The sequence below is a fragment of the Mycteria americana genome, chromosome 6, assembly GCF_035582795.1.
Source record: "Mycteria americana isolate JAX WOST 10 ecotype Jacksonville Zoo and Gardens chromosome 6, USCA_MyAme_1.0, whole genome shotgun sequence".
NCBI lineage: Eukaryota > Metazoa > Chordata > Aves > Ciconiiformes > Ciconiidae > Mycteria > Mycteria americana.
Window position 1 is genome coordinate 21,450,563 of NC_134370.1, and position 15,252 is coordinate 21,465,814.

The 15,252-nt window shown below is 40.2% G+C and overlaps 1 protein-coding gene across 1 annotated transcript in view; it reads right to left on the reverse strand.

The window, feature by feature from the left end:
- The window catches only part of WDFY4 (WDFY family member 4), a 151,574-nt gene that overhangs the window by 110,313 nt on the left and 26,009 nt on the right, over window positions 1-15,252 (reverse strand). Inside the window, exons 12-14 of the mRNA XM_075504926.1 lie at window positions 12,493-13,103; window positions 8,074-8,167; window positions 1,492-1,706 (exon numbers count right to left, since the gene is read on the reverse strand). Of these exons, the coding sequence (XP_075361041.1) occupies window positions 1,492-1,706; window positions 8,074-8,167; window positions 12,493-13,103 (920 nt within the window). The remainder of the gene's footprint in view (window positions 1-1,491; window positions 1,707-8,073; window positions 8,168-12,492; window positions 13,104-15,252) is intronic.

The window sequence follows — 15,252 nt, forward strand, 5'->3', positions numbered from 1 at the left end:
TGATACAAGCCAGGATGCCATTGGCTTTCTTGGCCACCTGGGCACACTGCTGGCTCATATTCAGCCAGCTGTCAACCAACAGCCCCAGGTCCTTCTCTGCCTGGCAGCTTTCCAGCCACTCTTCCCCAAGCCTGTAGCGTTGCATGGGGTTGCTGTGGCCCAAGTGCAGGACCTTGCACTTGGCCTTGTTGAACCTCATACAATTGACCTCGGCCCATCCATCCAGCCTGTCCAGGTCCCTCTGCAGAGCCTGCAGTCCCTCTGCAGAGCCTGCGATCAGAGGGATGGAACACCTCTCTTATGAGGAAAGGCTGAGAAAGTTGGGGTTGTTCAGCCTGGAGAAGAGATGGCTCTGGGGAGACCATATTGCAGCCTTTCGGTACTTAAAGGGGGCTTATAAAAAAGATGGGGACAAACTTTTTAGTAGGGCCTGTTGCGATAGGACAAGGGGTAATGGTTTTAAACTAAAAGAGGATAGATTTAGGCTAGATATAAGGAAGAAATTTTTTACAATGAGTGTGGTGAAACATTGGAACAGGTTGCCCAGAGAGGTGGTAGATGCCCCATCCCTGGAAACATTCAAGGTCAGGCTGGACGGGGCTCTGAGCAACCTGATCCAGTTGAAGATGTCCCTGCTCATTGCAGGGGGGTTGGACTAGATGACCTTTAAAGGTCCCTTCCAACCCAAACTATTCTATGATTCTATGATTTCTTATTGGATACCAAATTTTAAACACATCCCAAATAAAACAGAAGGAATGTTTTCCATTGTATCATCACAATTATTTGTTTTGCTTCACAATTCCCCTTTCAAGGTTTTCCTATTGAAAAAAATCAAAGGTTTATTTTCTTCAGCAATACTTTTGAATACCACTAATTTTTCAGAAAAAAATCTATAGTTTTTTTTTTGTTTGGTTGTGGTTTTTTTAAGAAATTCTGTTCCGTTTTTGAGTAAAATAAATCAAATCTTCCACTACATATGCAACTTTATCTGCACTCTGATCTCTGTTGGCTACTCTCATGCCTAGCATTTGTTAGCATTAAAGAAGAAAGTACATCCTCAAAGCAGAAACAACAGACTGAGAAACAAGACTACACTTTTTATTTCTGCATCTGTCATTGACATGCATCCGAGCTAAGAGAAAGTAACTTTTACTCTTTAGGAAACAGCTTCTCCATATGAATACCAGGAGAGAATAACCCTGAATAACCCTAGTTTTGCAATTACTTAATTAGTTACTATTCATAGATGGCTTTACAACCCCTGCAGAGATGATGCAGCAGAACACTACGGACTCATACCATGTTCAGTAAGTCATTTAAGCATATACCCTGTGATCAATATGTAAGTAGTATTAACTGAGACTTGAAACAAAAGGCTAAGAGTCTTGCTGAATCAGAGCACTACATGAAATATCCAATTATTACACAAACTTTGCAAAAAATTTGCACCACTAAAGCAAATTGGTTCCATTAGATACAAGCTGATACCTTAACACATCTGGCTCAATAGCCTGTGATGCAAGCTTCTCAAACACTCTAGTGAGGGGCAGATGCAGTGGATGGCTCTCATTGCGGAAGGCATCCTGACAGGAAGTTATGATGGTGCTCAGCAAGCCAGATCCACACATCACCTGGCGGCTCTTCTCTGACTTCACCAGGGACTGGATATGATCAACCACAGCACATTGGATTTCCTGTGAAAGCTGAAACAGACACAGAACTGAAGTCAGTGGGCTAGAACTGTACATGGTGACTGATTTTTTTTATTATTTTATTTTATTTTCAATTGTCAAATCTCTGGGTGTAAAAATCTGGCCCAGAGAAGAAGCCTCTAAGGGCAGAGGCTCAAGTGCAACTGCATGGCTGTTCTATAGAGCTCTGCACTTGAACAGTGTGCATATATCCATCTGAGCAGCTGCTTGGCCATCCACAGTTGAGCTTTCCTGCCACAACACTATGGTAGTTAATGAAGAGAACAATTGGCTCTCATTCAAAAGAAGGGACCACCACCAAGGGCAGGTTACTAGGCATAAGCTCTAAGACCAACACAGTAACTCAGAATATATTTAATATTAAGCACGTGGAGAGTCATATTGATATGATCTACTCTTCATTCTAAAAACACTGTCTTAAACGAAACTGTATCTAGCAATATCATGAAACACTTACTTTATTTTAAACACCTCTCTACATGTTTTGCTGAATTGAACCTTTACTTCATTATTGCTTCTTAATGGTCTTAAAGAAATATCTCAGTTCTCATAAATTATCTTCAGAGCAATTTGTTCCCAATTAGAAATGAGGCCTGCCCAACTGACCTAACTGGATTTCACACAAAACTAACTGTGCATCATATATTTAAACACAAATCTTACAAAGATGAAATGCTCCTCACCCCCAAGAGCTCTTTGGCTTTCTCATATGCTCTTCTAGGAAATATCTATGCAAACTTTTAAAGAAAAATACAACAATCGTGGCAGATATGCAGATTAGGACATTGGGATTTGATTTTATAACATGAATGAGAAGCAACTTCACTGGACTCAGAATAAGCTAGCTTATTAAGTGTAAAGAGGAATTCAGCTCTTTTGCATCCAGACCAAACTCAAAACCTGTACAGGACAAATTGAAAGCTAACAAGCAATTTGTTTTCAAAGTGCTCAGCAACCAAAAGCCACTATTGCAACACTTAGACAATAATACTAGCACATCCAATGCAACATACATATTGGTTTTGTAAACTCAACTATTTTTGATATCTGAAGGATGAGTTCTTTGGACAACATTTTCTTCTCTCTGAATGACTGTTCATTCTCAGTGACACAAGTTTCACTGTGCATCTCATTATATACAGAAATCATCCACCAGACTAAACTACACTATTCTTCACAGAGAGGCACTTATTGCTACAGTGTATCAAAGCCTCACTTACAACTTTTTGGATCTTTTAATTATTATTTTACTCCATTTTAACTGGATGCAGGAAAGTATCTGGATGTATAAAACCACGTGAAAACAGAGAAGGACGCAGGTTTTGACTAAGTGAAACTACTGGTTTACTCCAAAATAAATCCAATAAAAGCATAATGGCATATAAAAAATTGATTGTTTTCATTAGCTTAGCAGCTTTGTCAATACCAGTATTGCCCTGTTTTGAATAAAATGTGCCATTTTCATGGATCTTAGTTCCAGTAAAATGAGATTTTAGTGGATATATTAATGGTGGCCAGGAAACAAGGTTGTGTGTTTCTGTATGCATGGATTGATTTTCCTAACACATATTACTTGCACCATGAATCAGGATATTGAAGGTGCAGTTAGAATGTAGTTGGGCTCACAGCTCTGCCTCAGATTAGAGTCTTAAGGGCAAAATGTCACCTAGCAATTTGCACAATCTGTTTAAGTAGTTCCCTGGTTCTTGCTCCTAAGAGCCCATAGTTTCAAAACTTGGTAGCTGAATTTAATTCACTCTTACTCATCTTCAGAATGATTATACTATGTTTAAGATGAGCAAGAACTTTGAACTTTTGGCAGTGTGGGTTCATTTCAAAAGGATGTTATCTTCTTAGGTTTAAGAATGATACAGCAATAATTCTGTGTGCAATTGCAAAAAGCAAACGTACTTTTCAATGTCAGGAGCACCTCTCACTTGAAAAGCTAGCAGCCCTTCATAGAAAATTAGAATTAACTTCCTAACATACCACAGAGATATAGTTTTACTAATGAAGAAATCAAGGCATCGAAAATAGCACTTTCAAAAAGTTCCAAGTGACCCAGGATTTTAAATTGTCATTTCAAAAGAAAAGGCAGGTATCCATCAGCTTAAAACCCATTGTCTGTAGAGAGTTTGAGTCACTTCTGCAAATCATCTGTGCAACTTTTTTTTCCTTAAAATGTTATCAAAATCAAATAATTCATAAATCCATCACAGCTCAAATTCCTGAGGCATAGTTCTCAGCTGCAAGCACATTCCCATTCTATCACAATATTTTACTGATGAACTCTCATCCACTGACCTTAACAAGCAAAACTTACCTTGCTGACAGTATGTATAACTGGTTTTACAAAGTTACAGAATAACTTGTGTTCACTCCTTGCAAGCAGACAGGGAAAAAAGCACTATGAACTGCGTGAACTGTTTCTACTGTTCCAAAAACATGACCTAGATAGGCATTTAACTAGGCCCTCACATAAATTGTATCATCTCCATCAGGCTTTCCACATTTCCCCTTGCTACAGCTTGTGTGTAAGAGAAGCTACAGAGCTTTCCTCATGTGAGTACCAGGGCTACTATTGCCTTCTAGAGAAAATATACTAGCAAGCCTTGACCATTTGAAGCCAGGCAACAAAATCACTTCATAACGTTAAGAATCCTTTTGTTAATGCTGGTGGTCTGACAGACCTCTTGCTCGCCAAATTACATTTAGTTGCGGTAATTATTTTATTAGCAGTATTAGCTGAATGCAGTGTCTCCTCCTCATTTTTCTGAGATACTGTGCAGTGCTATAATATGATGTTCATCAGACACCTGAGAAGAAGGCAAAGCTGTCTCTGTGTGCCACCTTATAAATGATACGACCACATGAAAAAAAAGACAAAGTAGAAAATTATCTTGGTGTAGTTAGCCAGGGACTCTTGGCAGAGTTCCTATCTCTTCAATCCAGGGTACATTACCAAGATTTTAGTGCAACTTCAGAGACACTGGCTGCTTTTTAAGGAGAAAGTGAATAGCAAGAGAAACAGGACAAATAAAAGGGCAGGCTGTGGGGTTGGAAGCGCAGGAGGAAAATTGCTTGGTCTGTATAAATAGTGAAAGCTTCAGAAGCTGGTTGATCAATGAACAAGCAAACTTCTTACTAAAAGCCCAAAAATAACCTTGGAAAAGAACATGTAGACAGGCTGTGCATTTTCTTTAAAAAAAAAGTTGTGCTGTAATCAGAAAAGGCTCAGCAAAGAAAAATCCCCCAGGAGACAAGGCTGGAGCAAAGCCTGCAGGAAAGTGCGCAGGGGAAAGAGCTGACCTTCAGCTACTAGCCCAGGCTGGAGGGCCCACTGCCAGGGTATTTCTAGTCTCCTTCCTCCTACCAGAGTTCTGGTCCATTCTCCTTTCCTTTCTCCCAAAGCCTTGGCTGCACAACCCAAAGGAGAATGAAGCTCTGGATAAATACCTGAAGAATTTCCTTGTGCAGATAATGCAGTGCAGTAATTTAGGAATTCACTGTGATATTAACAGTTATATTACATATGTCTGAAGGCAGACAAATCTCAAATGTCACAGTCTTCTGTGGGCCATATCTAACTATGTCAGAGACCTTTACAGTTTAGAAAGAATTAATGTTTTTAAGAAGTACAAATATTTGTAAAGTGTTATGCTGTTAACATCTGCAGTGAGAGCAACTAGTTTAGGCTAAACTTAAAACAGGGATAAAGGTCATTTTGAAAGGTGCAAAGTCCTTATTGATACACATTTTAGTTTTACAACAGTGAATATGACAGCAGTTCATCATAAGAGAGACATGGATAAAAATAAAGAGGACAAATCCAGCTGTGGAAGGAATACTATTATTTAACAAAAGTATAGATAATTTACATAATGAATCACATGAGGATTTTTTTTGGCCTTACTCTCAAGAAACCTGCCAGGATGATGACATAGAACTGAATCATGCTTTGATTCTCTTACCAAAAGTCCTTTTCCTTCCCTTACCCAGCCTTGTCAGATCTAGGAGATCTTGTTATCTGACATAGCAAACAGAAAAGATCTGGCATGACACTCTGGAATCTTAAAAGCCACAGTTCCAAAATACCAGACAAGGATGAGATGTGTCTGAGGGGAAACTGAATATCCTGAGCCACATACCTGAAGTGGATGTTAACCTGTCTCACTTGTACTTAGTTTTTGAAACATGTGACAACGCTATCTTTCATCACTGAACAGGCAATATATTAATAAAAGGAAAATCTACCTTGTACTTGGTCAAACTGTATGCAGTTTGATGGCAACTGGCTTAGTACCAGTCCTAGGCATGAACATAAGCAATATCCTCTAAATACAGTTTACTGACTCAAAGACTGTCTCTTGGGGGTTTTTAAGGCTTTTAAGCAAATTTTCATACCCATATGACATTCAAATGATTTTTGGTCATACCTAGGAATGGCAGTAATATACAACCACAAATCTATTCTCCTCAGCTTTTAATTGTCATTCTAGACAGTCAGAAGAAATGGCTGAAGTACAAGACCACCTGTTTTACTGTCTGCTACTTTTTTTTCTATGCTGACAGGCTCAACATTGCTTCAGCCCATCACTGCTTGGGTCTGACAAAGGTCACTGAGAAGCAGCAAATTTGGCAGGAAATGGATATTATCTCTGAGGATCAGAATCAAAGTACATTAATTTTATTGAGTTCCATTAATGTTTCTGTAAAAGCAGTGCTTTCTCATTGCCATTTCTGTGAAAGCAAAGGATTTGCACATGACCTGAACTGATTCTGAAGATTTTTCCAGATTACTCCTGAACACCTGGATCTAAAAGACAAATAGCACTAAAACAAGCAGAAAGACATGAGTTACTGTCTGTTCTTCACCAATGCTCCTAAAAAAAAAAAAGTAGTAATTGACTCAGTCTTAAACTCAGAGCAAGAAGCCCCTTCAGATTTTTGAATGAAAGTCTGCAGTAAAAAATCTCCATCCACAAAGAAATTATTTAATCTCTTATATAGCTGTTAAACACTGTTGCACTAAAAGAAAGAACAGTACCCTGTTTGGGACAGAATATACCTATTCAAAGGGAAATTCCTTCAGTTATTATCCTTCTACCAACTAGCTCCCCTTCACTAGCCATTGAGGTCCACACCTTTTGCATCAGATCTTGCCTGACTCCCATGTTCCAAGTAGCACGTCATTTCACAAGGGTTCATGCAGTAGTATATGTTATGATTAAAGGTACTAAAGTCCAGCCTTTTGTGTCACTACCTGGCAGCATCAGTGAGCTGCCCAAGCTACGGGACATGAGGTTCCACTCATTCTCTCACCCACTTTTAAATAGAATTGGCCAGGAAAATTCCATTTTCCCTCTATCCTTTTTGTGGCTCATTTGATGCAAAACTCTTCAGGACATGTGTTAGCTCCTAGCCAGACTCTGACTCAGGACGCCACATAACAGTGGTCCCATTTTACCTGGGGCAATCCTATTCACAACAGCAATACTAAACAAACACTATCTGTAATAACTTATTGTTGGCTGAGAAAAAAAGGAGTGAGAAAGGAAGAAAAGATGAACATAACTGAAATTGCTGGAATTTGTGCTCTAGCCCTTCATATTTTTAAGAACACTGCCATCTACTGAGGGTCTGAGAGGCTCTCTCTCTCACAGAGCTCAGCCCTAGAGCCAGCTCCAATAGTTTCTTGATTACACTCTCATCCAATTAGCCGTTTTACTTGTTTTTCAGAAATTAATTACTGTAATTAACAAAATTTCACTAGCTGATGGCTTGATTCCGCTACACAGAGCTGGGATGTGCCAGCAGCTAGTTGCGCTCCCACCTTCCATAGCTCTGGATGAGCAATCTGGTTTTATTTCAATCCCTCTGTATGCACTTTAACTGTATTCAAGTATTTTAGGCCAGATAGCAGATACAATATAGACAATATGCTTGTTCAGAGTGGGTGTGTGTATGGAAGTTTTGACAAAGCAAAGCAGATTCTAAGCTGCATTGAAAGTTTATGGACTGTTAGGCCTAAAGAGCCAGACTGTTCTGGTTGCTAGGTCCATTAGCAATATTTTAAACAATTTTCAAGGGATTTCTACACTTGTGCAGTAAGTATTCTGGGACCAAGACTCATGCACTGCATCAGACAGGTAGAGAAACACTTAGTGAAACTGATAGCCAAGAGCCTTTGTTGTTCTTATATTTTTTGGCTCAGTGAAATTTGTGCTGTTCCTCCTGGCGGTGTTCTAGGTAAATTTTAGTACTTCCGCATCTGCAAAGAGTAAGCAATTCTTGGAAATGAAGCTACAGAAAAGTAGCAGTCACTGTTTAGATGGCACTTTGATATGTTCAGACTCACCTGAGAGTGTCCCTCTTTGTACAGCTTTGGCAGCAACCTCACCATAACACAGACAGCACCTGGATGTACAATGGCACAGTCTCCCATTTCCCACCTGCAGGAAAAGAAGCAGAAGACTTATCATCATAATTATCATTAACAACAGAAAAGAGGGTCCAACAATGTTCCAGCAGAGCATAGCATTAAATCCTCCTAGCAGTAACCAGGCTCAGTATTTGAAACTAAGCAAACAATACAGATGACCTGGAACAGCTGGAAGCTTCCTTAGACTAACAAAGACAATGTCATGAGCTCACATCTCAGGGACCTGTACATCAAAGATGTGCAGCAGCCTCTTCAAACAAACTTTGCCTTTGAAGGTACTTGCAGTACAGAGAACTGACAACCGGAGGGACCACTCTGATGCATCAGCCCAGTATTAGTGTTACATTTTCTCTTTTCAAGCAGTCTGTAACTTTGATCAGACAATAACTTCAGTACTTTCAAACCATAATAGCAATAAGCAAAGATGAGACAGTCTTGATGAAATCAGTATGCCACCCTTCCCTTCCAACACCAGAATCTGTTTAAACTAGTAAGAGAAAGTTAAATATCTGTGCTTCCCCACGTATAACCTTTGTACATTCAGGCACAGGAAGGAACTGAGGCACCAGTTACCACAGAGAAGATCTGCTTATACCATGATGCAGGCTGGAGGTCAGATATATCTCAAAGATGAAGCCACAGTATAGCAGTAGCTCTAGTTTAGGCACTGCAGGCTCTTCATGTTCAGAGTATCATCAGCATTTCTGGGTGCACCTCTGAACCAGAGTTGTGATATGCACTATCAGAAACATCTGTCCCAAACAGATCTCATGAGAAAAGCAAAGGCAACCTCTAGCAGCCATAATTAGACTGAAAAAATGAAGCACAATAAAACAAAGGGTACAAATAAAAGAGTGAGCATAAAAAAAAAGCTTTTACAAGGGACCTAAAGGAGGGTAAAAAAGGTGTAATTAATGTTAGCCACTTCCAAAAAGGCTCATCTGATACATCAGAGCAGCAAGTAATGTGTAGCACACTGCCACACAGTGACAAATGATTCTTACTGCACCCTCAAGAAATACTTTCAAAGAAATCGCTCATTTGCAATATTTTCTTTGTAATGAATCAAAATCAGATCCGGTATAAATACTTACTGCAGCAGTGACTCCAGTGTGGACACATACACCTGTACTTGATATGAATGTGGGTGAGTTTTTAAATGTGAAACAAGAAAAAAGTACACACTGAAAACACGCTCTCTTCCCATCTCCCCCAGAAAATCCTAACCACCTTCAAAGAGAAAAAGCCAGGCCCACTAGAATCAATAAGATCAAAATTTCAGTCTGTTTTCCTGCTGTGGCTGTGCTCCCCAGAACAAGTTCATTTTTAGCCTAAGCCACTGTATTCAAGGACTGACTTCCCAAACTTTCAATTCAATCCAAACTTCCACCTCTAGCACTGTAAAAATACATCCCCAGGCAGTGTGTCCAGTTCTCCTAACACACAGCAGTCTTCCTAAAGACTTAGGCACTGAAGAAATACGGTTACCTCCAAACCTCAACATTTTTCTTTCATATAGAGAACTTTTTTTATAACCCATATTATGTGTAGTAAAGGTAAAACGTGAGCTAACAAAATGTGAATATCAGAAGACAATAATGGAAAGTGATCCTTTAAAAAAGAAATAAAATCATGAAATGGTTAAGACATTGCCATAACTATAAGGAGATGTTTTCTTATTTTTGAGTGCTGCCTGGCAGGTTTAGCACTCTCCAGGGCTGTAAAGAAGGAAGAACAAAGAAGGAAAATCCAGAGTCCCTGACCAGCATCGAACTACACCTCAACTTCTCTGCCAGGACTGCACGCGCGCTCCCCTCTAAGAATATTATATAAGCCTTATCTCTCCAGCCTTCTCTGTGGTTTTCCAAGAGGCCCTCACTTTCTGGCTTGTCTTAGTACAAAAGCTGTCTCCGTGTACCAACTCCTCACTCCTGTAAATATCCTATCTCTTGCATTCCTGCCTCAGGGCTATCCAGTCAGACCCATGATTCTACTCCATCTACCCCACCAGTATTATGGTGTGAATCCCAAATTTGCTCTGCAGTGGCTGCTACTTAAAAATAAGACAAGTAAGAGGGTTTGGGGACAAAATGAGACGCCACAAAGAACCTGAAGAGCCATTAGCGCAGTGAGTCTGTGGTAACAGCAGCTGCAGTAGCCATTCGGCTAGGGTGGGCACGAAGAGGGACTTCCCTCCCAAAGAGAGATCAGCCTCAGTTAACACAGCTTGCAGCAAGCTATCTCTCATCACCAGGAGCAAAAGAAAAAACAGAGACCCCATCTGTCACAGAAGGTGTTTCAAACATTAACACAGGAGCAGGAACAGAGAGGGCTGTTTTTCAGATGGGGTTGATTCCTCTGTGGCCCAGCAGCTTGCAGCATCATTGACCACAGCACAGTGTAAGGGGCTAGAATATTGTCCAGGTAAAATGATGATTTTCCTGTGTCTCAGTCACAGGCTCCCATAGGATCACCTCCATTCCCTCTCTTTGGAGATGTTAAATACATGTTGCAGGATGAGGCATCACAGGGTGCCTACACTGACTGCACTCAAGTTCCTCCTTTCAAGGTGCATAGCACCAGGCTGAAGCCTTCTTCAGGAGGAAGTGTGAGCATGGAGTATAGCTAAGAGGAAGCTGCATCAGGGGAACCACAGGCTTGCAGGAACTCCGGAAACTTGATTTCTTATTTTTATTTTCAGAAAATTTACTGCTGGAAAATGATACAGACTGTGTGGCCTGAAGATTGACAGCTTGCCAGTACATGTTCCTCTGCTGTGTTTGCATACACTTGTACTGGACACTCTCCAGCCACCTCTAGCTAATCTGGTTTCCTTTTGTGCCTTCCCACCCCAGAACCAAAGCCAAACTGTTCCAAACCAGACACTGTGAACTGAATGGATCCCAATTTACATGATTAATTTCTCCACAAGTGTTATTCATCCAGTTATTGCACAGCCTCACAGCTCAGCAGGCAAAACAACACAAGGACCTAGGAAGCCTTGCTTTATGTTTCAGATCTAGTAACTTGAGAAAGACAAACAGAACACAAAGCCATACCTTTCCCAGCATTGCCACTGATCTGCTCTTTCTCCCTTATCTTCCCTGAGCTTCCCTTACACACACACTTAAGCTACAGGCTACGGACTTCTCACAACCACCATCATCCATATGCTCTCTGCACATTGACCCATATTCTCCCAAATGGGGCTAGGAAGATTTACTGTGAAAAAAGTATTCATTCCTGCTGAGCCACCAAGTCCTCTCCCCAGCACTACCTAACTAGAAGCTTCCAGTGTAACTCGAAGAGTTGCGATAGGGAGCAAACATCTTTGTGACTGTTTAAAATCAGTTGCACAAGGAGCAAAGAAATCTACTGCAGGTTTTTCTAGTTGCTTCAAACAAGTACAAATATGACCAGAAATACTTACTCAGCCTGCCTCAGTACTCAGGGAACAAAAGTTCTGCTGACTTCAATGACTGCTAGCTATGAGTGGCAGACCTAATGACTTGGTCTTTAAACCTGGAAGATGACTGTGGAATAACCTACAATAAGGGCTGAAGGAATCTCACAGTTATAAACTTAGCCTTTTTAAGCATAACTCCAATCAGAAACATTTTTGAGAAAAGGACTGAGACATCCAAGATAAAGCTACAGACAAATGAAGGGGCAGAAGATCTAACAAGTTACAAAATGCAAGTTATTCAGAATTGATTCACAGTGACAGCTACGTTGATTTCTGGTGTAGTCTTTCCTTCCTGCAAAAGATATATATTTTGATATAATCCTTCATTACACGAGGCAGGCAGCATTACTATTCTTTTTCCAATTTTCTCTATTATTTCAGCTGTATGAGCAAATGATTGAGAGTGTGTGTGTCTGGACACACATGCATGGGGGAGCATTTAAAATAACCTAAAATAGTTTTTATTTTTAATGTATCAGGTGACTGGAAACAGATTTCCACATAAGTGAAAGAGTCAAAATTGATCGGGGCAGATTCAAGCAGAGACTAAACGCAAACTTCAAGTCCCAACAACCTTTTCCTTAGAGCCCAGTTCTGCTCCCACATTGCATGTGTCAGAACCTTCATCACAAACTCTGCAACTCTCAGGGTTGTGTGTTCCACTGCTCCACTGAACACTTAGGCCCCAATGCTTACTATCATTTACCTTTCAAAAAGAGGTGATTTCTGCTGTCTGGAGGCCTGGGAATTGGGACTGTGGCACCAATTTGTTTGTTCTAGGCAGGTTATGTTATGTTACCTCAGTTTACTACCATACAAAATGCAGATACCAGTCTTACTATTATATTTCCTGTAGTAAATAGACTTACTTCTCTTCAGGGTTTCCCCATAGTCTATAGGCAGAGGCAGGTAATTTGTTGCCTGGTCTTTTGAAAGCAACAGGATACTCTTCCTGAGCTTGGGGTCCCTCCTTATCATCTCTTGATGCCTCTCCCATCTCTGGCTTTCTCTCCTTGAAGTAGCTCTCCAGATGGAGGGTTCCTTTGACCATGTGATCAAGAAAATTCAGAATCCATATGCAGTTCTTTAGCCACATTGGGAAAGGTTCTGAAGAGCAGAAAGCTGCATCCAGGAATTCTGCAAACGTCCTTGTCTTCTCAAGGCTCAATGGGATTTGCCATTCCCCTTGTGTCCAGAAGCATCCAAGTGATGCGAGATCCTCTGCCATCTTTTCAAAGAGACCATTCCTCTGGAAGAAGTTGCTGTTGACAGGGTCCAGGTGCAGGGCTGCTGTTATCCCCTGAAGCGTGTAGAAAACAAGCTCCAATATGCAATTCTGTCCAACTGCTGTCCACAACCCAGATGGAGGGTCCTGCAATGCACCTTCCATGTCTGAGAGAAGGGACAGGAGTCCATTGAATCCACTGCAGGTTCTGAAAGCTGAATGGCTCTTGGGACTCTCCAGTATCCTCAGGAGTGACTACAAACATTGGGAAGAAAGGAGACAAAAGCAGCACTTAAACCAAGGGGCAAAGAAGCTTTAGAATATTTTAAAATTCCAAGTTTTTACCAAAATTTTTTCACTGAAATTTCACTCTTTGAAGAAAAAAAAAAAAGTTGGTCAAAGTAAAAGTCACCACTGCACAACTTTTCTCCTCTCCATTCTCCCATATACGGAAGGAGTCAAATAACCAAGATCTGAATGCACCCTCAGGAGCAACCCATGAAGTCAGCCTGACAGGTAGGGAATAGTGCTCCCAGGAAGAAGCAAAGAAATCAAGTTTCCTGCATTACATATCCCAGTCAGTTTGGCCAGAGGTAGTTTCAGACCTTTGGCTATTCTTTCATCAGTCTTCTCAGACTCTCTCAAGAAATCTCCATTTGCCTTAAATAAATGAAAGCAGAGATTCAATTGTAAATAACCTCATATAGAAACTGAGAAGGCAGCTCAGCTCTCTATAGGCAAGTCTTCCTACAGCCCTGAACAGGGAGGATGAGGAGCCACACTAGACTTTTGCTTGTATGACTAAGCAGGCCCTTTCCAAAAAAGCAACGACACAGGATGGCCCGAAGAATACTCCAAGCAGCAAGCTCTCCTCATTAAGAATGGCAATAATAATTCCCTTTCTCAGCAGAGTTATTTTTAAAGTTTGCACAACACTTTGGAGGAAAAAAGCCATAAAGAGTCAGATCCCAAGATAACAAAGTCATTAGATTTTCTCTAACTGCAATGGGCTTAAAGCAGGTTATAAGTGAATGCCACTTGACAATATTACACATGCATAAAAACCAACCTATACCACTTGTAAGTTCTGAATGCTATGGGCTTGCCATTTTAAAAGAAATATAGAAAAGTTATTAAGAGTTGTAGTGGTGGAAGTAAAATTAGTGAGAAAAAAGAGCTCGCAAGGAAACAGTCTACTATATTCGAATGTAATCCATCCCAGGTTTTTGGGATGTTGCACAATTCATTTTGTAAATATGATGCTCTTTCAGGCACCAGAGACCTTTCAAATTTGAGGCTGTACCTTTTCACATTGGAAAGGGCTGATTTTACATAAAAAGTTTCCCAAAGATATCCAATAAAAGAGGTTCACTTCACAACCTGCTGGAGAGGAACAGTTTCTAACAAAAATATAGCTCCCTGTAACAGATCTAGGACTGTGAGAAAGGGTTGCCAGAACTGGAGGGGGAGGGCGAACTCTATTACTGTCATTCAATTTTGTATGATAATGTATCAAACCAGGCAGAGACTTCTGAACAGGGAGTAAATTTAATAACTCAGAGTTGAAGTTATCAGGATGGCTTTAACACATTTCAGAGAAGGTCAACAGTAACCACATTTCCTCCAGCTCTAACTCAGTTAGAATTTAATCGCCTATGAGTTAGTATTCCTCTGTCTTGAATCTATAAAACTGATGTCTGATGGAAACCCCCTAACTCAGTTAACGTTAACAGCATTTATTTCACATTCCATTATTTGTTATTCCTCATAATTGCCCACGTGCCACACTGGAATACGGCAGTGCTAATTGCATTTGGGCTCACACTTTAACAGCTAAATATATATTAGCAAATCAATCTGAATTTGTGTGTAACACAATCACAGTCCCAATGGATGCAGATAATAAATTCATTTGCTTATGTTATGCTTTAATACAGTTATCATTTGTCAAAATTAGACACTGAAGCTGCATTTATTTTCATATTAGTTTGGACACCATAGTGAACTTTTCCACAAATATTGTTAAAGTTTACTGTTTCAAATCAAAGCTATAAACTTGGTCACATTTTTATTTTTTTAAAGTAACATGGTTCTTTTATCACAGAAGCAGCTGCTATATTGTGCTGAAAGGTGAATTCATTTCACACTTGGTAGAGAAGGTAGAATGAAACTTTAAATCAGTGCTTACAACACTGCTGCTTTTTAATTTGATGCCTATGATATAAACCAAAATACAGCACACTGATTCTTTCCCTTGCTTCATCGCTTATGGATCAGACCCTCTATAAACACAATAAAGGCTATGAATATTTCTAATTTCTTCCTCCAAACATTCATAAGACTCCTCCTTCCCATCATTTCACATCTCTTTTTCCATGACACTGGTGTATGCGAGAGATGACAA